A 24217-nucleotide genomic window follows, 5' to 3' on the forward strand; every position below is an offset into this window, starting at 1 on the left:
TTAATGTAGCATTATTGGAGGTGATTCAGACAGTGGTAAAAGGCTATCTCTTATTTATCAGTTTTGGTAGTGCCTTAGCACCCTTAGACTAGTCAGTCCTTTGAGCTGGATCGGAAACAATTTGAACCAAGGGTTTTTCTTTCTTGTCTTTGTAGTAGTGAACCATGAATGGCTTCAATAATGTAGTTGTGCCTTAGAAAAGAAACATGAAACAAAAGCAACTAACTTTGATTCTGGTCTGGTATTCAGCATTCTATTACACATAGCCGTTACTCTAAAATATGGACACAGTCTTGATAACCCTTAGCCTGTGGACCTAGTCTCCCAGAGAAACTAACAGAGAAACAGACATGCTAGCAGAGATGGATTAATAGCCTATCCTCCGACTGCATTGAGAATCTGACACCGTAGTATGTTTTTCCCAAAGCCTGAAATGACATACAGGGTAGAAAGTATATTAATCTGACTTTAAGCTATTTATTTCCAGTATACTGTCGTGGCCAAAAGCTTTGAGAATGACACAAATATTAATTTTCACCAAGTTTGCTGCTTCAGTGTCTTTAGATATTTTTGTCAGATGTTACTATGGAATACTGACGTATAATTACAAGCATTTCATAAGTGTCAAAGGCTTTTATTGACAATTACATGAAGTTGATGCAAAGAGTCAATATTTGCAGTGTTGACCCTTCTTTTTCAAGACCTCTGCAATCCGCCCTGGCATGCTGTCAATTAACTTCTGGGCCACATCCTGACTGATGGCAGCCCATTCTTGCATAATCAATGCTTGGAGTTTGTCAGAATGTGTGGGTTTTTGATTGTCCACCCACCTCTTGAGGATTGACCACAAGTTCTCAATGGGATTAAGGTCTGGGGAGTTTCCTGGCCATGGACCCAAAATATCGATGTTTTGTTCCCCGAGGCACTTAGTTATCACTTTTGCCTTATGGCAAGGTGCTCCATCATGCTGGAAAAGGCATTGCTCATCACCAAACTGTTCCTGGATGGTTGGGAGAAGTTGCTCTCGGAGGATGTGTTGGTACCATTCTTTATTCATGGCTGTGTTCTTAGGCAAAATTGTGAGTGAGCCCACTCCCTTGGCTGAGAAGCAACTCCACACATGAATGGTCTCAGGATGCTTTAGTGTTGGCATGACACAGGACTGATGGTAGCGCTCACCTTGTCTTCTCCGGACAAGCTTTTTTCTGGATGCCCCAAACAATCGGAAAGGGGATTCATCAGAGAAAATGACTTTACCCCAGTCCTCAGCAGTCCAATCCCTGTACCTTTTGCAGAATATCAGTCTGTCCCTGATGTTTTTCCTGGAGAGAAGTGGCTTCTTTGCTGCCCTTCTTGACACCAGGCCATCCTCCAAAAGTCTTCGCCTCACTGTGCGTGCAGATGCACTCACACCTGCCTGCTGCCATTCCTGAGCAAGCTCTGTACTGGTGGTGCCCCGATCCCACAGCTGAATAAACTTTAGGAGACGGTCCTGGCGCTTGCTGGACTTTCTTGGGTGCCCTGAAGCCTTCTTCACAACAATTGAACCGCTCTCCTTGAAGTTCTTGATGACCCGATAAATGGTTGATTTAGGTGCAATCTTACTGGCAGCAATATCCTTGCCTGTGAAGCCCTTTTTGTGCAAAGGAATGATGACGGCATTTGTTTCCTTGCAGGTAACCATGGCTGACAGAGGAAGAACAATGATTCCAAGCACCACCCTCCTTTTGAAGCTTCCAGTCTGTTATTCGAACTCAATCAGCATGACAGAGTGATCTCCAGCCTTGTCCTCGTCAACACGAGAGAATCACTGACATGATGTCAGCTGGTCCTTTTGTGGCAGGGCTGAAATGCAGTGGAAATGTTTTTGGGGGATTCAGTTCATTTGCATGGCAAAGAGGGACTTTGCAATTAATTGCAATTCATCTGATCACTCTTTATAACATTCTGGAGTATATGCAAATTGCCATCATACAAACTGAGGCAACAGACTTTGTGAAAATTAATATTTGTGTCATTCTCAAAACTTTTGGCCACGACTGTACATTATGAGAAGCTTCTCAAAGTGTGAGGTGAGTAGTATATTTTTTCATTATATGTGTGTGTGTGTGTGTGTGTATGTGTGTGTGTGTGCTGTGTGCAAGTGTTAAACTACTTAAACATTGGGAGCATTAATAGCTGTATGTTGCAGTGACTTTTGTGTTGTTTATAGTGAAAATGCTATTAAAACATTCTGATGTTGCCTAAAAAATCTGACAATCAAAGCAAAGTATACGTGTTACTCAATGAACTGCTTTTTTTCCTTAGGGACAAATTTGAGCAAATTCAACAACAAAAAATGGACTAATGCCATTAACTTGATTCATTATGTTAATCGTTTGAGTAGTCCTAATTGTAATGTATGTTATGTTCCTTAAAGATGTGTTTAAGCCCCTCAGCTACTCAGCTATCAAGAAGAAGAAACAGGTCAGCTCAGGCAGAGATGTTCATTACTCAGCTGCTGTGGGCTGGGACTCAACACCATGGGAGCAGATGAGTTCTGAATATCAAACGAGAGTCTCAGCCACAGAGGAAGCATCGTTTACGGAGCCCCCCCAGGAGAGAAGGATCATTCAGGTTCTTACAGACTCATAAATGGAGGTTGGCTGTGGCTAAAAATAACCTGGGGTACAGTCAGTGTTTGATGGACAGGGTGTGAAAAATATATGTGTATATACAGTATGTTTCCCTGGAAGGCCTCTGGTTGTTATATATGTATAAGTACTGTATGTTAAAGGCCAAACGGCATTTTTTAAAGTCAGGCAACCTCAACAACTCTGTTGTTACCACATTGACTACTTGCCAGACTGAGAAGTATGGTGTGTCTGGGACAATTAGGTTGGCCTTTGGAGTTCATCAATACTTTGACAAGTTCTCATTTACGTGAGTGAAAGCCATTGATGTTTAGTGATCAAATGCAGATGGCGGACTCTAAAGGAAACAGCTGGCAATTAACTGCTCACAACCATAGAATTAAATGACAAGCAATTGTTGTTTACAATCCATCAAACAAATCAATTACTGCTATACACAGATCATTTGTGTTTATTACGCTACATGTGTAAATGAAATGTTAAAGCAACATGTTCTGCGCAGGATGTTCATGGGAAGTTGACTCTGTGTCAAGAGGCTATTACTGATGGATATGTACTTATACACAGCGTTGAGCATGGCCTTAATCTTTACTCACCATCTCTTCTGTTGAGCTTGGAGAAGTGTGGAACGTTACTGATGGAGGACTGTGAGGAACTCTGAAATGAGGCCTGGGGCAGATTTGATACCAAAGGGCCATCACAGTTATCTAAAGAGATCAAAACCAGAGCAATCAGGTTAGCGTGATAATACAGCAGCCTTGAACACTTCTGAAAACTTTAGCAAATATGCTTTCAACATACATTTTGTAACATTGAATGATCCTGTTTCCTGTGATCGCCTTGAGCATGTCTTATACTGTCTCCAGTGAATGATTGATAACATTCAAGTGAGGTTCACTGCCCCCAATGTATGACAAATGACAGTGTATTGTATATGCAGACAAATGTGACAACCAACTCATTAAATTCTGATTGCGTTAGACACAAAAGATGGGAAAGACAAACGGTTCTGAGAAGGGTTATGCCTAATGCTTCATTTCAAAGTCATGCACAGGCTGATGAAATATGAGTTCTTGTAACCTTTTCTCTTCGTTTAACCAAGCTCTGCTGTTCTATGTTGACTGGGAGATGTAACTAATTACATGTGTCATAATCAGTCAAATATTTGCCATGTGATGGAGCACTACAGTGAAAGTTAATTTACCCATTGTTGCTAGACAACCCATTGTTGCTATAATCCTTGAGACAAGAATGATGGGAACTAACAGTATTCTCATTAGAAATGATCAGTCAGTCATATGTGTCATATATCATTGATTCATATTGGATAATACATGGCTTCCAACATGTTGAAGCTAGCTCCCTTCACCTAGGACTGTGCACCATTTTGTTTAGGTTTGTCTTTAGAGGATTTGGATGCTTTGAGGATTGGTTATGCAGAAAGTAACAGAGCCCCTTCAAATGACCGACAACATACCGCCTAGAAAGTGTTTGACGTGATCTGTCCTGGTTCAAAGGGGATACAAGTCTCTTTAATCTCTCATTGTTGGGACAGAGTCATTTTCAGTTCAGAGGAAATCAACAAGCAATCGCCTCCTTGTTCACATAAAAGACCACAAGCGCTTTTTCTTCTTTTGTCTGCTTGCTGCTTGCCCTTCCTCCAGCAATTGACACATTAATTTATCTGTTTAGAATAATGTCAAGAAAACCCAAGAGACAATCCATTATTGTTCCTGTTTTCAATTGTGGCTTCTATTGAAGCATCTGCGCTGAATTTGATTGTGTCGCTGCATGGCTTTTATCTCGCATACCGAGCAAATATCACTTCGTTCTCTCTTCTCACATTCTTCTTTTCCCTCCATTCTTATCTCTATCTCTCAGACTTTCTCTCTTTCCTTGAGGCCAATTAGTATTCCGAGGTTTCATTACATCACTGATTCAGTAGTACCTCATTGACCTGCTGCTTTCTATTGCACCTTATTGGCCTTCACCATGGGTACGTTGAGAGCGGTTTGTTTACAGACGAGTGAATGCCAGCATGTGATTTAGCTCCACAGAGAAGCGTGGTATGCAGTACATCTATAATACATCATCTCCTTTTCATAGTACTGTATTCTCTCGCTCTCTTTTCTTGTTCCCACTCCCTCTTCTATTTCCTAGTTTTTTTCCCTTTCTTACTCCTCTTCTCTCCTCTCTGCACACTTGCCTGCCCCCAGCTCTACTGTCTATCTCTTTTTCTCATTAGAGCATATTTCCTCTCATCTCCTCTCCTCTGTGATTGCTGGGGACAGCTTTTTCCCTCGTCATCTGGATGAGGCTTTGCCCTCAGACTGCAGTCTGGGACCTGTCACTGACCCCCTCCTCCCCTCCCTCTACCTCCTCCCCTCCCTCCTCCCTCCTCCCCTCCTCCCCTCCCTCCCTCCCCCGCTGTCAGCCAAGCCCTCTCTACCATATCTCATGCCATGAGGCATCTGCAGGTGAGCTGAGCAGGCTCCAACATCAACCAAAGCAGTGACAGGCTTTTTTGGGGGGCTCACCCTGGCCTCACCCCCATATGCATGATTACTGATTTATTTGACATGTAATAGCATGGGACAGGGAGTACTCTGAGCAAAACCCAATGTTCTTCCTAGGTGACCATTCATGGGATCGCCTATAGCTGTACTAGCAGTATGGTTAAACACAGAGGAAGAGCCCCTAACCATGTCTGATACACTCCATAGAGGCCAACAGTTTAAGTTGCCAAGCAGTAGCTAAGCTGATTATTCAGCTAATTAACCTTTTCACAGGTCTGCTCAATGAGCCCCACATCAAAAATAATGGCTCCAGGTTTTATGAATTGATTTCCAACATCATCATGAGAGAGAAAGAGAGGCGAGGGTGACAGAAGGAAGAAACACGTGATGAAAGCATGGAGAAAGGGTGCAGGGTGGAGAGGGGCCCAGGAGTGTGTGGAGGCCCTCTTGTTATCTCTCAGTGTGCTGCATTTCCACTAAACATCAGATCTAAGATACTTCAGAGACTGATAGGGTTTTAAGTCCCAAAGTAGGCTTTACATTCAGTTATAAAACAAGAAGAAGAAATGCTGGAAGATGTGGTTGTGGAGTTCTAAGCTGTGAGGCTATAGTGGCCAGAGAATTATATGATACCCAATGGTAATCTCTCAATGAGGGCTCTAAGTACCTAAAGAAATGGAGTGTAAGAAGGCTCCAATTTGCTCAGAGACATACAGGGTGTACAGTAGTATCACTGGGATATAGCCCCAAGCCTCACCCTCCACGATTTGGAGAGAAAAACATTCAGAACTTCACACCGACCACACATATTTTGTGGTGTTACTTTCTGTGCTAAAATACAACAACAAAAATAAAAGATGAGGTGAGAATGAGGTAGGTGTCCGTCGCCTTCTCTGTCTTTCTCTCTTTCCAGTTCTCTTTGTTGAAAGACCTCAAGCAGTTTGCCTACCATGTCCTCACACACACTCTTATAGAAAAGGGTTACAAAAGGTTTCTTCGGCTGTCCCCATAGGAATTTTTTCTTGAGCGTATGGTTAAGGGGCCGGAACATAATAAAACAATATATTTGTAGACTGCAAATTGACCACAAGAAGCCTAAACGATTATAATATTTCACTAAAACATAATAATTTCAAACCTTGATTATATTTGGGAGCATTGTTAAGCGTAGGGTGCCGTCTTTCGGATGGGACGTTAATCGGGTGTCCTAACTCTCTGTGGTCATTCACTTATTGTAAGAGTAGGGATGTTCACCCCGGTGTCATGGCTAAATTCCCAACCTGGCCACATTCCATCATGGCCACCTAATCATCCTCCTCATTCCTAATTGGCATATATCACTCCTCACCTCTCCACCTGATAGCTGATGAGTGGTGAGAGTTCTTGCACAAAAATGGTTGCTGTGCATCACTGAGGTGGGTGCTACACATTGATGGTGGATGAGGTGAGTTTCCTCCTACTATGTAAAACACTTTGAGCACGCCAGTTGGTAGAATTATTTTATATGAATCCAATCAATTATTATTATTTGTATACAATCACATATGTCTCTCTATTATGCGTGGGAATATTTGGGAACAGATTTCCAAAATGAAAATCACTTGGTCTTTTTACAGTCTTTTATTTCCAACAATGAAAATTCAACAACAACAAAAATATATTTGTTTTATTATAATTTTTTGCTCAGAAAACTCAGAAAACCACCCGCGGACCAAATTCGGCACACGGGCCCCCAGTTGGGGAACCCTGCCATCGGAGAACCCCTTTTAGGTTCCAGTTAGAACCTTTTTTGGTTCCAGGTCAAACCCTTTTGGGTTCTATGTAGAACCCTCTGTGGAAAGGGTTCTACATGGAACCCAAAAGGGTTCTACCTGGAACAAAAAAGGGTTCTTCAAATGGTTCTCCTATTGGGATAGCCGATGAACCCTTTTAGGTTCTAGATAGTGCCTTTTTTTCTAAGAGTGCACCGTCCTTGGTGGCGGTCACATCTGCAATAAGTCTTAAGGTTGGCGTCAACAGTATTGGACTACACAGTCTTTGAAAGTAAGGAGGGCCTTGAGTGCAATTCAATAGACTCCTCTTATCGATCTGCATATTGCACTGTTGTCATACCTTGTTTATATAAGCACTTTCTCTCTCTCTCTCACGCTCTCTCTCGTGCACTGTGATAATAAAAGTGAGTAATTGTTTCCACTTCCGAGATGTCAGGTTTGGTCATGCAAAGTAATTAAAACAGGACCACCTGCTTTGTGTTTGGCATATGCCAAACTGCATTACATTGATCAGCTTTTTCATTCATGCATTACCTCCCATACATTGTCAAAAACAAGTTTTAAACAAAATCAATTCACACAATATTGTACCTAACATGCAAATGATTTGGATGTCTATTCCATTTAAATGAACAATCTAAACAACTCTCGAAACTGGTATATTACACTGCTGGGTCCCGGGAAATAGTTGCTGTCCATCGTGTTGTCGCACGGTATGCCAAAACTTCGATACTTTTTCTACACAAAAAAACATTTGGCACTAAACTTTTTGTTATGTTCGGTACTTCTGTTAAATGTGTCTCACGTGATTGAGAGGATCAAGTCTGTCTATCAGCGCAGCCCCTTTACAGTGTGAAGAGCAAAGTGCATGCTCCACTTACTCATTAATTACTAGAGCTGTCGGGGCTGCATTGTTTGATCCCCACTCATGATGCACAAAGGTTAACACACTTGAATACTGCAACATGGCATGCAGAAATGTTGAAACTGTTCATTACTGTTCACAAAACAGTAATAAACAGACAATACTGGTAGCTTCCAGCTATACTTGTAGGCTACATTTCCTTGCTAGGTTACACCTGAAGCAACATCAATTCAATACCCTAGTACATGTTTGTAATAATATGCCAACCATAACGCAAAATATGCTGATTTCAAAGCTAATTGTCACCAAAAACTTTATTAATTCACTTCGTCTCCCATGCCACCAACAACTAATTTACTTCTTTGTCTCCTGAATGACGTTACTTTCTTAAAGAGACAACGCACACTTTTATAAAATAAAAGACTGCTTCTTCTATGCAATGTTGTTGATTAGTACAATAAAATAATACAGTTGAAGTCGGAAGTTTAAATACACCTTAGTCAAATACATTTAAACTCAGTTTCTCACAATTCCTGACATTTAATCCGAGTAAAAATTCCCTTTCTAAGGTCAGTTAGGATCACCACTTTATTTTAAGAATGTGAAATGTCAGAATAATAGTAGAGAGAATTATTTATTTCAGCTTTAAATTATTTCATCACATTCCCTGTGGGTCAAAAGTTTACATACACTCAATTAGTATTTGGTAGCATTGCCTTTAAATTGTTTAACTTGGGTCAAACGTTTCGGGAAGCCTTCCACAAGCTTCCGATAATAAGTTGGGTGAATTTTGGCCCATTCCTCCTGACAGAGCTGGTGTAACTGAGTCAGGTTTGTAGGCCTCCTTGCTCGCACACACTTTTTCAGTTCTGCCCACATATTTTCTATGGGATTGAGGCCTATGGGATTGATGGCCACTCTGATACCTTGACTTTGTTGTCCTTAAGCCATTTGCCATAACTTTTGAAAGTATGCTTGGGTTTATTGTCCATTTGGAAGACCCATTTGCAACCAAGCTTTAACTTCCTGACTGATGTCTTGAGATTTTGCTTCAATATATCCACATAATTTTCCTTCCTCATGCCATCTATTTTGTGAAGTGCACCAGTCCCTCCTGCAGCAAAGCACCCCCACAACATGATGCTGCCACCCCCGTGCTTCACGGTTGGGATGGTGTTCTTCGGCTTGCAAGCATCCCCCTTTTTCCTACAAACATAATGATGGCCATTATGGCCAAACAGTTCTATTTTTGTTTCACCAAACCAGAGGACATTTATCCAAAAAGTACGATCTTTGTCCCCATGTGCAGTTGCAAACTGTAGTCGGGCTTTTTTATGGCGGTTTTGGAGCAGTGGCTTCTCCCTTGCTGAGCGGCCTTTCAGGTTATGTCGATATAGGACTCGTTTTACTGTGGATATAGATACTTTTGTACCTGTTTCCTCCAGCAACTTCACAAGGTCCTTTGCTGTTGTTCTGGGATTGATTTGCACTTCACACCAAAGTACGTTCATCTCTAGGACACAGAACGCGTCTCCTTCCTGAGCGGAATGACAGCTGCGTGGTCCCATGATGTTTATACTTGCATACTTTTGTTTGTACAAATGAACGTGGTACCTTCAGGCGATTGGAAATTGCTCCCAAGGATGAACCAGACTTGTGGAGGTCTAAAAAATTTTCTGAGGTCTTGGCTGGTTTCTTTTGATTTTCCCATGATGTCAAGCAAAGAGGCACCGAGTTTGAAGGTAGGCCTTGAAATACATCCACAGGTTCACCTCCAATTGACTCAAATGATGTCAATTAGCCTAACAGAAGCTTCTAAAGCCATGACATCTTTTCTGGAATCTTCCAAGCTGTTTAAAGGCACAGTCAACTTAGTGTATGTAAACTTCTGACCCACTGGAATTGTGATACAGTGACTTATAAGTGAAATAATCTGTCTGTAAACAATTGTTGGAAAAATGACTTGTGTCATGCACAAAGTAGATGTCCTAACTGACTTGCCAAAACTATGGTTTGTTAACAAGAAATTTGTGGAGTAGTTGAAAACTAGTTTTAATGACTCCAACCTAAGTGTATGTAAACTTCCAACTTCAACTGTATGTTTTGCTAGCAGTTGCCAATAAAACAAGTCCTAAATGGAAGGGATTGTTTGTCATCTGTAGCCCCATGAAATCAGCTAAAACCAGCTCAATAACACAATGCATGCATACACTATTGAATAATATGCATCCACCTGTATTAGAATAGACCTAGTCTACATCTTGATTTACCCAGATTAACAATAGAGATTTACCTTTCAGATAAATGTTTACCATTACGTTGTTTTGTAGTCACATTTGTAGTTAGATTGTTAAAAACAAAGTCAAATTGATTGTATGATTGTCTTATTGATTTATTCATGCATACAAAAAAAAAGATGCCCAGCGATTGAACAGAGCAGTAGCTGAGTTTATGTCTGGAGCAAGTGCCATTCTGTAACTTTGGCTTAAACGCCTCACTTTTTTGTTGTTGTGGTATCGTTTTGGAATCGAGTATTGTGATGGTATCGTGTATCGTGATACTAAACCTGGTAGTGGTATCAAGTCAAAATTCGGGAATCGTGACAACACTAGTCTATCGTCACTTGCGTGGGATCCATGAGAAATGCTTGGGTTGCAGAAGAGGATAGGTCTAAAGGGAAAGAAGATATGAAGATATACAACCATATTCTCACCCGTGACCTTCAATGCTGTGCAGTCCACAAATGTGACTGCAGCCATGTCTATCCAATGTAATATTGTACAGTACTTCAGGGGAGCATAAACACACATCCTGTAGATGGGTTAGCTGACAACATCACAAAAGTGATGTAGGCGCTTCCATGGAGCAGAGGTCACCGTGTTGTTGTGATTGCTAGCAAGAATGACAAGAAACTGCCATGTGGGGAATCGTAAGTGTCTCGTTGCATCTTGTACTTGATACCATGTCTTGTTTTGAGGTGTTTTGACTGATTTCATGTCAATGTCCCAGATATGCCAAAAATTCGCTATCTAGCTAAGCAACAACTGTGACGTTGTGTCTGAGAGACAACAAGTGCTCATTGTGCAAATGCAGTCACATTTTCAATAAACATTGTAGTCGAAATATAGCTCACATGTTGTCAACAATCTAAGCATAAATGTCCCAAATATCTGTTGTGCACCTCTCCTCTACACCTTGACAGGTCATGTATAGGATATTTGAGGATTGGATTGGCATGTGAATATTGTAGTTATCAAAAACATTCCACAACTTGGAATAGAACCGTTAGTTTTAAAACACCATCCATGGCAGTATGTGAGACTGCCTGTGGACTCTAAAGACTTGGGGCAAGCTGCACAGCATGGCTTTGCAGGCTCTGACACACTGTGGATCATCAGCTATCTTTAAAATGAGGCCTATTCTGGTACTGGCAGCGAGGCAGTTCTCTCTCAAGGTCTCAGACCCTTTTGAACAAAGGTTGTGGGGAGGGAGAAAACAAACAGGGATTCAGTGATCCATTGCTTTTTCAGAAGAAACAACTAAACTGCATCAGAATATACAGTGTTCTTTTGAATCTTTCTTCTGAGTTGTGTACTACTCTATACCTTGTTTTACTTTCAGTTCTCTGTCTTAGCATATTACTATTGTATCATAGATGAAAGGCAGATATAGCTAGTGACGTTAACTACTGCAAGGTTTGACGTTTCTTGACCTTTCTGGGGAATTTGCATGTAATTGCAAACACATTTCCACTAAGCTCTCAGCAGCTCACAGCGGCAGCTACCTCTGCATCGACGAGCCTCACAGGAGTCAATGGCCTTGAGAGGGAAAAAATTAAATGATGAAAGGAATAGAATATCAATATTTACTCAAGGGAATTCTTAGTCAACCCAGCCCACTGCTGATGCAGGTCATGAAACCCATTTTCATTTTAATATAGTCAAATGTTTCCTTTAACACAGTAGTTTCTATAGCAAAGCTCCACAAAACACCCAAAGATGGTTACATTTGCAACAATTACTTTTCTGATTAATAACATCTCCTTGACCCTTCGGTGGCTTTGATATCATTGCCAAAAAGCATTGTTATATCTTCCTGTCTGCACAGATTTAAGACAAAGGAAAATTAATGCTGCTGCTACCACACAGTCCAACCAAGGTGCATGACTTGGAGATACAAAGAGATTTTAAATAATAAATGAATAATCTTTTGCTGAACTTCCACTGTCCTTCAGGAGTAGCTGAATATCTCCAGCATGTATTTAAAACAACAGAAATATGCGAGGGAATACACATTTTCTAGTACACGGTGGGCTACTATAAGCAAATACAAGGCAACCAGGTAACGTTACAGTAGTTTGTGGATTCATGGGTAACAACATCTAACCTTTAAAATCAATGAGTGGTTATATGAAATCAAACTATTTTCTACACCCATTAAATCCTGAGATTGATTTTCTCCGCTGGTTCTACAAATCACCCACCGGCTTTGATTAGCCTATTACCTGCTTTCTGAGGCCTGAAAATCATCTAGAGATTAACACCTGAAGCAGGGCCTGATTAAAAGTGCTCATTAAAACTGAAATAAAACTCCAATTACCATGGCGATTAGATAATGACAATATCGGCCAAAGATAAACCTGATAACATGACATTCATTGTATCATTCAGTCAGATTGTGGTGTGCACGTTAACTGAATCATAAATCCAAATTGAGTTGAGTTATAGACGGAACCGGTGGCATCCTGCACGAACACTTGTCGTGTTCCCCTAATCCATCAGTGTGAGATTAGATCACTTCCACCAGGCAGAAGGACATTAAGAGTCCAGTGATCTGAACGTGTCGGCCTCATCTTCCACTGATCCAGCCCTGCCTGCCGGGCCCCAATAAGAGCAGTGAGTGGGGTGGAGCTCATTCACTTAGCTAGCTACTGCACCACAACTCTCCTTTGTTGTTTCCACTGAGCAGTGTGGCTTCTGGAGCATCACTGTGTGGCTGCTAAAGAGAATCTCAGGACATAAAAATAACTGGCAACAGCTTGATTACAATGATCACTGTACTCTCTCCATCAGTGTCTCATTCATCGATTTCTCTCTTGTTTTGGATGCTGTCTCCATGTTGGAGCTCTCCTCCTGGAAACATCTGCATTGGCTAATGACCACTCATCTAGTAGACAACAATGTCATGTTAAAAAACAGACAGCAATAAGTCTGTTTGCATACTTTGGCCCACTGGATCTCATCTGACCTGATTTGGCGGCACTCAGATCACTCGCCAGCAGATGCCTCTGATGCTGAGTGGATCAAGCCATTTTTTAAGACCCAGAGACAGTCGGGCAGTGAGATATCTGCCAATGTACATTACGCACATCACTACAGCAAGTGCCAATGTGGTCTGAAGGGATTTTGATGTTGACGCTCTCCTCTTTATTCTGTGGTATGCTGCAGGCTACCGTGCATGTTGGCTGTTTGCTTTCTCTCCCTGCCTATCTCACTCTCTGCCCCTCCATCTCCCTCTGCTGCTCTCTGAGCTGAGATGCATGCCATAGCTCTGCAGGGTTTACATCTTCACATCAACATCATGTAAGAGGATCAAAGTTTAGTGATTTAGGATCAGGAGCACATCATATTTTACTTTAAATAGATAAGTACTTGTTTTTCTCACCGGTCAAGTTCCAAGTAAACAACCTGATTTGGGACGGCACATACAGTTCATCTACAGTATGGACGCATGTTCAGTCAGATTACCTAATTTACATCTTTGGTAACACTACATTTATTATTAAACAACTGAAATAAGGTACAGTTTCTATTGCACTTCCACAACAAAAACAGCTGTTTATAACATTTTACATTTTAGTCATTTAGCAGACGCTCTTATCCAGAGCGACTTACAGTAGTGAATGCATACATTTCATTTATTTTTTAGTACTGGCCCCCCGTGGGAATCGAACCCACAACCCTGGCGTTGCACACACCATGCTGGCGTTGCAAACACCATGCTCTACCAACTGAGCCACAGGGAAGACTATAACATGTTGTTAGTATAATTACATTTTTACTACACAGGTATTATAGTAACTTAATAAGTCGCTTGTGCAGTGTTAACAATACAATCCCCGTCATCAATACAGCACAACATGTGTCCAAGCACATGGTTAAACACTCTATCCGGCCCCTGTGGCTTAAATCGTTAGGCAGGACTAGAAGAGAGCCCCAACTGCAGCAGTGACTCAGCTCAAACGGTCGGTGGTCGCATAATTACATTTCCCTGCAGTCAGCACATTGAGGCTGATGAAGGAAGGCTGGAGCATTGTACTGTAATAGAAGGTTTTAGGCAGCAGCGCTGGACTGGGCAGCACTGGGATGTGCTATTCTCGTCTGCCTGTTAGACCTGAACAAAAGGGCTGGTATTAATTCAAATCCAAAATGACCACCCCTTCTCTGAATAAAGGCTAATGAAGGGATTTGCCTGTTGGATTTTAGTCAGAAAGGGATTTGTTGAGTTGACACAATACTAAAAGCAAACAGATGAAATGGGTTGATACCTGAAGGGGAATTTGATGGATTATTTAGGAATTGCCAACTTCAGATGTAAGCAGTCTACTTCTCCACCTGAGATGTGAGCTTACAGTAGTTACATACTCAAATCAAGTGCTTCTTCTGTCCGAATCCATGACAAGGTCTGACGCAGTTAAACAAATCCCTGAAGACATAATCCCAAATCCAGTCTGTTTGCGTGGAGAGGGCTGTCTGAAGTATAGTATACATATTCCTGAGGACAAGACATGGTTTCATATGAACTCACCAGTAATGAACCAAACACAGACTGAAGGGCATAGAGGCTGCTGGTAGTTTGTGAGCTGAATACTAAATATATATACAGTCAGCAACACCTACAGTACGTGAATCATTGAGATACACAAGCATAACATTACAAACACCTTCCTTATATTGAGTTGTACCCCCTTTTGGCCTCAGAACTGCTTCAATTCGTCGGGGCATGGACTCTACAAGGTGTCGAAAGCGTTCCACAGGGATGCTGGCCCATGCTTCCCACAGTTGTGTCAAGTTGGCTGGATGTCCTTTGGGTGGTAGAACGTTCTTGATATACACGGGAAACTGTTGAGCGTGAAAAACCCAGCAGCATTGCAGTTCTTGACACACTCTAACCGGTCTGCCTGGCACATACTACCATACCCCATTCAAAGGCACTTAAATCTTTTGTCTGCCCATTCACCCTCTGAATGGTGCCGATGACATGGACGTCAATTAAGGCAGCCCCGTGCACCTCTCTGATTCATAGGGGTTGGATTAAATGCAGAAGGCACATTTCGGTTGAATGCATTCAGTTGTGTAACTGACTAGGTATCCCCCTTTCCCTTTCTCACATACACAATCCACGTCTCAATTGTCTCAAGGCTTAAACATCCTGTCTCCTCCCCTTCATCTACACTGATTGAAGTGAATTTAACAAGTGACATCAATAAGGGATCATAACTTTCACCTGGATTCACCTGGTGAGTCTATGTCATGGAATGAGTTCCTAATGTTTTGTACACAGTGTATCTTCTGCAGTTGAATCCTCAATCCCCTCCCTAACAATATGTATTTATAACCACATTACATAAGATTGGTAACATGGCGAGAAACTAGTTGTGTTTTTATCACTAGAGCTCTCAAAATCATGTTCCAGCCCCAGCATATTGGTTCCATTGGGATATTCCAGGTGGTATAAAATGTACATACTGGGACATTAGAAAAGGGCCACAGTCTCATATATACAGATGACTAACAATGATATGCCAACTAAACTGGGCTTAATACTAGTAGGCCTAAATTCAACCAGGAGAAAAGTACTATGCACTTTTAGAGGCTGAAATTAATATTGTTATTGACCTATTTTTTAACCAGTGGTGCCAATTTTTGCCTTTGGCTCCAACTTCTTTGTCTGTCCTGATGACGGCTTTGATCTCCCCCTGATATCATGGGCCCATTGGTCTTTTTGACAGTGCTTATCAACATATCTCTCAACTCTCTTTGCTCATTAGCAAGCTTCTCAGACACCAAACAAATATTGCCCTACAATGAAACCAGACTAATTTACGGTAACAAATTGCCCTATTTTCACAAGATAGCTAAGGTTCTTTCTCTAGTTAGTCAGATGTTCAAACTCTTATTTCTTTCTTCCACGGACTATATGCCAAAGTTTTCTTGGGTTTTGATACTAAATGTTAACATCAGTTCACCCAAACTCAGACCTGCCTCAGATATCCACGAGGAGTTGACAGGATGGGAGAACGAATATCACAAAATATCACAGAAGTTATATTTTTACCATTCAATTTAGCAAACCTTCTCAACCATAGCCAATGATTCCAGGGTGATAATTCCAATCATATTTGACACTCCAGGTGATCCTGCCTCACCTCCACTGAATAGCCCCAGTGCTGGGAAAAAATATGGATCCTAGTTGGTCCCATTTGACCCCACACATTAGCTCTCACTGGAAGTCAGCAACCAGGGGTTATTGGCTGATTAGCCCCCACTGAATACTAGACTGAAGGAGAGGGACTCCCATTCAAAGAGAATCATGTATCCCAGCAGCCCCAGATGGTGAATCTGACACTACAGCAATCTCTGTTTCCTGTAAAAATGTCTGCCAGCACACTAACATTTAAATACACTGGAATAATATCACAGATATTGGAATACATGGTGCTACTATCGTGTGGCAACCCCAAAATCTAAATAGGTATACTGTAAATCATGTATAGAATGTATACTATATGAAGCTGTAAAAGCTCACAGAAAATCCAGTGTTTCTATGTCAAATGGTTTTGTTACATTTCAGACTTCTGTGACGTACACTACCGTTCAAAGGTTTGGGGTCACTTAGAAATGTCCTTGTTTTTGAAAGAAAAGCACATTTTATGTCCATTAAAATAACATCAAATTGATCAGAAATACAGTGTTGTCACGTCCTGACCCTAGTAAGATGTAATTTTCTATAGTAGTGTAGGGCAGGGCGTGACAGGGGGTGTTTTTGGGCTGATCTATGTTTTCTAGTTCTATGTTTAAATTCTAGTTTTCTATTTCTAGGTTGGATTGTTTGGGGTTGATCTCTAATTGGAGGCAGCTGATCCTCATTTGCCTCTGATTAAAGATCATATGTAATTAGGGGGTTTTCTCATTGTGGTTTGTGGGTTATATTGTCTTTAGAGTAGTGTGTTGTCCTCGCTGCGTTACGGTTTGTTGTTGTCGTCCTATTTTCAAGTTTTTAGTGTATTGCATTCAGTTTCACTTTTAATAAATATGTGGAACTACGAAAACGCTGCATCTTGGTCCGCTCCTTCGAACAGCAGTGACAAGTGTAGACATTGTTAATGTTGTAAATGACTATCTGTAGCTGGAAACTGCAGATTTTTTATGTAATATCTACATAGGCATAGAGGCCCATTATCAGCAACCATCACTCCTGTTTTCCAATGTCACGTTATGTTAGCTAATCCAAGTTTATCATTTAAAAAGGCTAATTCATCATTAGAAAACCCTTTTGCAATTATGTTAGCACAGCTGAAAACTGCTGTCCTGATTAAAAAAGCAATAAAACTGGCCTTCTTTAGACTAGTTGAGTATCTGGAGCATCAAATCAAATCAAAGTTTATTTGTCACGTGCGCCGAATACAACAGGTGTAGACCTTACAGTGAAATGCTTACTTACAGGCTCTAACCAATAGTGCGAAAAAAAGGTTGTGTGTGTAGGTAGGTAAAGAAATAAAACAACAGTAAAAATACATTTTGAAAATAACAGTAGCAAGGCAATATACAGACACCGGTTAGTCAGGCTTATTGAGGTAGTATGTACATGTAGGTATGGTTAAAGTGATTATGCATATATGATGAACAGAGAGTAGCAGTAGCGTAAAAAGAGGGGTTGGCGGGTGGTGGTACACAATGCAGATAGCCCGGTTAGCCACTGTGCGGGAGCACTGGTTGGTCGGGCCAATTGAGGTAGTATGTACCTGAATGTATAGTTAAAGTGACTATGCATATATGATAAACAGAGATTAGCAGCAGCGTAAAAGAGGGGTTGGGGGTGGGGGCACACAATGCAAATAATCCCGGTAACCATTTGGTTACCTGTTCAGGAGTCTTATGGCTTGGGGGTAAAAACTGTTGAGAAGCCTTTTTTTCCTTTTTAACCCTAACCCTAACCCGCTTGCCATGTGGTAGTAGAGAGAACAGTCTATAACTGGGGTTGCTGGGGTCTTTGACAATTTTTAGGGCCTTCCTCTGACACCGCCTGGTGTAGAGGTCCTGGATGGCAGGCAGCTTTGCCCCAGTAATGTACTGGGCCGTACGCACTACCCTCTGAAGTGCCTTGCGGTCAGAGGCCAAGCAATTGCTGTACCAGGCAGTGATACAACCGGTCAGGATGTTCTCGATGTTGCAGCTGTAGAACCTTTTGAGGATCTCAGGACCCATGCCAAATCTTTTTAGTTTCCTGAGGGGGAATAGGCTTTGTCGTGCCCTCTTCGCGACTGTCTTGGTGTGTTTGGACCATTCTAGTTTGTTGTTGATGTGGACACCAAGGAACTTGAAGCTCTCAACCTGCTCAACTACAGGCCCGTCGATGAGAATGGGGGCATGCTCGGTGCTCCTTTTCCTGTAGTCCACAATCATCTCCTTAGTCTTGATTACGTTGAGGGATAGGTTGTTATTCTGGCACCACCCGGCCAGGTCTCTGACCTCCCTATAGGCTGTCTCGTCGTTGTCGGTGATCAGGCCTACCACCGTTGTGTCGTCTGCAAAGTTAATGATGGTGTTGGAGTCGTGCCTGGCCATGCAGTTGTGGGTGAACAGGGAGTACAGGAGGGGACTGAGCACGCACCCCTGGGGAGCTCGAGTGTTGAGGATCAGTGTGGCAGATGTGTTGCTACCTACCCTCACCACCTGGGGGTGGCCCGTCAGGAAGTCCAGGATCCAGTTACAGAGGGAGGTGTTTAATCCCAGGTTCCTTAGCTTAGTGATGAGCTTTGAGGGTACTATGGTGTTGAACAGTGAGCTGTAGTCAATGAATAGCATTCTCACATAGGTGTTCCTTTTGTCCAGGTGGGAAAGGGCAGTGTGGAGTGCAATAGAGATTGCATCATCTGTGGATCTGTTTGGGCGGTGTGCAAATTGGAGTGGGTCTAGGGTTTCTGGGATAATGGTGCTGATGTGAGCCATTACCAGCCTTTCAAAGCACTTCATGGCTACGGACGTGAGTGCTACGGGTCTGTAGTCATTTAGGCAGGTTGCCTTTGTGTTCTTGGGCACAGGGACTATGGTGGTCTGCTTGAAACATGTTGGTATTACATGACAACATGACATGTTGAAAATGTCAGTGAAGACACCTGCCAGTTGGTCAGCACATGCCCGGAGCACACGTCCTGGTAATCCGTCTGGCCCCACAGCCTTGTGTATGTTGACCTGTTTAAAGGTCTTACTCACGTCGGCTACGGAGAGCGTGATCACACAGTCATCCAGGAACAGCTGATGCTCTCATGCATGCCTCAGTGTTGCTTGCCTCAAAGCAAGCATAGAAGTGATTTAGCTCATCTGGTAGGCTCGTGTCACTGGGCAGCTCGCGGCTGTGCTTCCCTTTGTAGTCTGTAATAGTTTGCAAGCCCTGCCACATCCGACGAAACCACTCATCAGCATTTGTGGGTTCGATTACAGGCTCAAAATGGCCAGAAACAAAGAACTTTCTTCTGAAATTTGTCAGTCTATTCTTGTTCTGAGAAATGAAGGCTATTCCATGTGAGAAATTGCCAAGAAACTGAAGATCTCGTACAACGCTGTGTACAACTCCCTTCACAGAACAGCACAAACTGTCTCTAACCAGAATAGAAAGAGGAATGGGAGGCCCCGGTGCACAACTGTGCAAGTACATTAGAGTGTGTAGTTTGAGAAACAGACGCCTCAACTCCTCAAGTCCTCAACTGGCAGCTTCATTAAATAGTACCTGCAAAACACCAGTCTCAACGTCAACAGTGAAGAGGCGACTCCGAGATGCTGGCCTTCTAGGGAGAGTTGCAAAGAAAAAGCCATATCTCAGACTGGCCAATAAAAAGAAAAGATTAAGATGGACAAAAGATCACAGACACTGGACAGAGGAACTCTGCCTAGAAGGCCAGCATCCCAGAGTCGCCTCTTCACTGTTGACGTTGAGAGCATGGAGGGCTTAAGTTACATTGGAGGGGCACTGTGTGAATTTATACGGTGAAAAGTGTACTTTACAGAAGGGTTGAGCGATATACCGTATACTTGGTTATTTTGAAATACCGACGGTAAGATTTTCAATACTGTAAAAAAATGTAGCAATTATAAAGCAGTGGCATAGCACGCAACCCCACAGCAACATTCAATCCCCTCCTGGATCAAGATCCCTGTTGCCTAAATAGTTTTCTGGGTACATAATTATTTATTTTTTTATCATTATAAATAATCAAATAAAAATAGCGCCCCTTGTGTGCACTTCCGGTAATACCGTATACCCCAGTATGGTACAGAAACGGTATGATGGTATGAAAATCTGGATACCCCCCAACCCTACTTTATAGTACTTGATTAAGTCTCCCAAATTAAAGATCAAAGGATACAGAAGGAGCATCTGGGACGGCCTGGCCAGTTGGGATTACACCACCGCTGCAGTGTCATCTTGACTGCGAAGCTGTCCCCAAATATGTTCAAACAAAAATGGATTCATGGATCAAATATTAACTCTTACTATTTTGGGGATTTACAAAGTCTAAAAACAGATTTGAGTGAATTTTTACTTTGTGGTTAGTTACTGTATGCCATGAATTCATTCGATTTTAAAGCAAATTAATAGACTAATATTTACAGCTAATGTATAAGACTCAATAGATGGAAAGTGGAGTTCCATCAGTGTGGGAGTGATTAGATTGTAAATGCAAAGACCTCCACTGGCGCCACATTTGTCAAATAGATAGTGTGTGTATGTTTGTGTCTGCACAAGTGTGTCTGCACAGTGTGTGTGAGTGTGAGCACACTCAGAAGTGGTGTAACTGAGACCCCATTATAGCTAAATTGAACTGTAATTCTGTAGTATTAATTAATTTGGGTACCCTCAAAAAGAGAGAAACTTATCTCATGCGTGGTGATTACAGTCAATGCATGCAAATTGCTCAAGTTGATGCAAGTGGATCATTTATTTTCAGGCTGCCATAATTTGTAGCGATTCATCATTTGACGTTATCACATGAAACGCCAGCTTAATGAGAAAACACAACCGTGGGGTGAGATGCCCTCAGCTGACAAGAGCTGGCCTACAGCGTCATCTTCCACACATTGGAAGATGAAAAGATCTTGTCATATATGGGTACTAATTTAACTGGAAACAGCTCATCTCCCCCACTCACTCTCTGTGTATTACTCAGACTGTGGCAACTTGAAGACACAGCTATTTAATAAAAAGGAAACTAGTTTTAACAAAACTATACTAATCACAAACTAGCTCATAGCAATGAACATGTAAATGCTCTTTTGTGAGTGCGGGTCATTAGGTTACAGACACATTTAGTTTAGTCTTAACACTTCATCAAGTGTGATAAATCAGAACAGCAATAACAGTCTGCCCTGCAGACCTATTGAAAAGAAAGCACAATTTACTTGAATTGTCATCTGACACAATATCAAACCATAATCCAAAGCCTAGGGTAATACAAAGTGGACCAGGCACTAGCAAAAACCTATCAAAGAAAAGAGAACTCTAATTTGATCATGAGCTCTGGGAGAGGAAGAAAAAGCTTTTCTCTCTGACTCTCTTTACTTTGGTATTTAATTCACCCGGAACAGCTGCAATAAGAACAGCCACTCAAGAAAAATAATAGCCACGTTCTCATTAATACAAAAAGCAATGAATTCGAACAGTGGGGGCTGAACCGTTCAAACAGAATAAGTCTGGTAGAGGAAGACATGAACTCTAGTCAGTGAGAATGAGGCAGTTACGGCTGTGGGTTTATCCAGAACAGTTGTGTTTGTAATGGATTTAGATAGAAACCCCTTTAGGATAATGCCAGCTCTATTTTCCCTGTGCCAACTGTATCACTGTCCTGTTCTTTGTGTCTTGCCAACGCAAACATTTTAATGCCTCCCGAGGCATATCATAATCTGCATTATCTGTGATCCTAGCAGAGGGCTAGCCATGGTGAGGCAGACGATCATGATCCTGATGATGATAACGGTTTATCACAATGTCTTCTTCAGCACCAGGTCAACAGCTGATTATCATTTTGGAAATATAGCACTTCAGCTGATAGGAATGTCCCCATCGTAATTAAACAACACCACAACAACATCCCTCTGTATAATTTATAGTGACATTTTGTCCTCCTAACTCCATGATCACTTAATGGATCCTCATCTGTCTTGGAGATCTGGAGAAGGGGAGAAGGGGTGAGTGATGGGGCATTTTAGAGGGCAATTCAGAACACGGCTATCTCTCAAAGTTGTTTCATTCATCTCTAGAGTGACCAATCACTCACTGGTTTAAATTACCCCTATAGAAACACCTGAAATAAATTAGCATGGGGCAAAGAGGGAATTACGGCCACATACCACTGCTATTGTATTTGTCTTCCCTCGCAAGGTCATTCATACTGTAACTTCCCCCGCTGTGTGTGGTGATATGGTCTATCTACGATAAGAGGTATTAATTTACATTTTAGAGGGTTTCAAAGGTTGGCAGGCTCACTATGTCTGACAGTCTTTGTGTGTCCACATGCACACGCTTATGTGCATGGCTGTAGGTGTGTGCATGTTTAGGTGTATGTGTGCGTGTGTGCATGTGTGTGTGTGTGTGTGTGTGTGTGTGTGTGTGTGTGTGTGTGTGTGTGTGTGTGTGTGTGTGTGTGTGTGTGTGTGTGTGTGTGTGTGTGTAGGTGTGTGTCTAATGTGCTCTTGTATAAATCCCTTTGACTTTGTGTGGGTTGTCAAGACCCATTTCCCCATGGTATTGACAGGATCTGGAGCAATATGCTGGAGCCAGACCCTAGGGAAGTATGTCATAAGTTCTACTATCAGTATGAGTTTTTGAAATGGAAACTCCCCCCGCTGTTCCTTGCCCAAGGCAACCTTCACAACCGTACTCTCCCTCCCAGCAGGGTGACTCCATTTAAAACACCTAACATGTTTGACCTCATAAAGAAATTGAGGTAAAGACTCTATTACACTAATGCTTTGGTCAAAATTCCAGAATCCCCCACAGAGAGTGGGGATGTATTGGGAAATGGGAAATTAGCCACTGCTTTCACAAATATAGTGACATATTACATATACTGTTTTAACCTTTTGAGTGCTCACTTACAGTATATTATCAGAATAAAATCCTCTCCTGGTTTTAACTCTTTAGCTACACCATTTGCAATCAGACAGTACAAGTTCTAGCATAAAGAAGTTCATATGAGAGGATTGTTTACTCCACTGCTAGTGTGGCGGCCCAAAACAAGATTGGCCCAATATTAATACTGGCCTAGTCAACCCAACACAGCTTATGTTGAGCCTCTATTAATCCCATTACACACAATTATAAACTTGCTTCCATCACAGCTACTGTAGGAGAGACACTTCTCTCTCTCAATTTCAATTCAATTCAGTTCAAATGGCTTTATTGGCATGGAAAACATATGTTTACAATGCCAAAGCAAGTGAAATGTGAAATAAACAATCAGAAATGAACAGTAAACATTACACTCACTAAAGTTTCAAAAGAATAGAGACATTTCAAATGTTATATTACGGCTGTCTACAGTGTTGTTACAATCTGCAAATAGTTGAAGTACAAAATGGAATATAAATAAACATACTGTAAATATGGGTTGTATTTACAACGGTGTTTGTTCTTCACTGGTTAACCTTTTCTTGTGGCAACAGGTCACAAATCTCTCTCTCTCTTTGCGAAGAGTGCATGAGGACATGCTCCTCTGAGAGGATGTGGCTGCCATTATCTCTGTCACCTGACACAGGGGCCACACAAACCACCCATGATGGATATCTGGCTTCTCCTTTTGTTTCTTTCAGGTAATTATGAGAACAATCATTTGCTTGTCCTCTAGGAGAATCTAGATGTTTTATCTCTGAGCAGCTTGTCAATCTTGATCACGGAGTGAATTTGATATGAATACAGAATGTTCATGAATGATTGTTCAGACTTGTGTTTTGATTCCCCCCTTATAGACTAAGCAAAACTATAATACATGTCTATTTATGTCCATTGCCCATACCTGTTTTGGTCACCTTTTTTTACATGACCAAACACTACAAAAACTGGATGCACCAAAACATTTTGGATGGCTAAGCTAAACAATATTTTGTTATGAACTGCGGCATGAAATTCTTGCTAAAAGACCCAACCGGTCAGGTT

General features: G+C 41.7%; 1 protein-coding gene across 2 annotated transcripts in view; it reads right to left on the reverse strand.

The window, feature by feature from the left end:
* Positions 1–24217, reverse strand: part of LOC115160831 (contactin-associated protein-like 5) — a 114775-nt gene that overhangs the window by 83834 nt on the left and 6724 nt on the right. For both annotated transcript variants that reach the window (XM_029711297.1, XM_029711296.1), the window contains exon 2: positions 3230–3340. In XM_029711297.1, coding sequence (XP_029567157.1) covers positions 3230–3340 — 111 coding nt within the window. The remainder of the gene's footprint in view (positions 1–3229; positions 3341–24217) is intronic.

Source organism: Salmo trutta, chromosome 24 (genome assembly GCF_901001165.1).
Source record: "Salmo trutta chromosome 24, fSalTru1.1, whole genome shotgun sequence".
Classification (NCBI taxonomy): Eukaryota; Metazoa; Chordata; class Actinopteri; order Salmoniformes; family Salmonidae; genus Salmo; species Salmo trutta.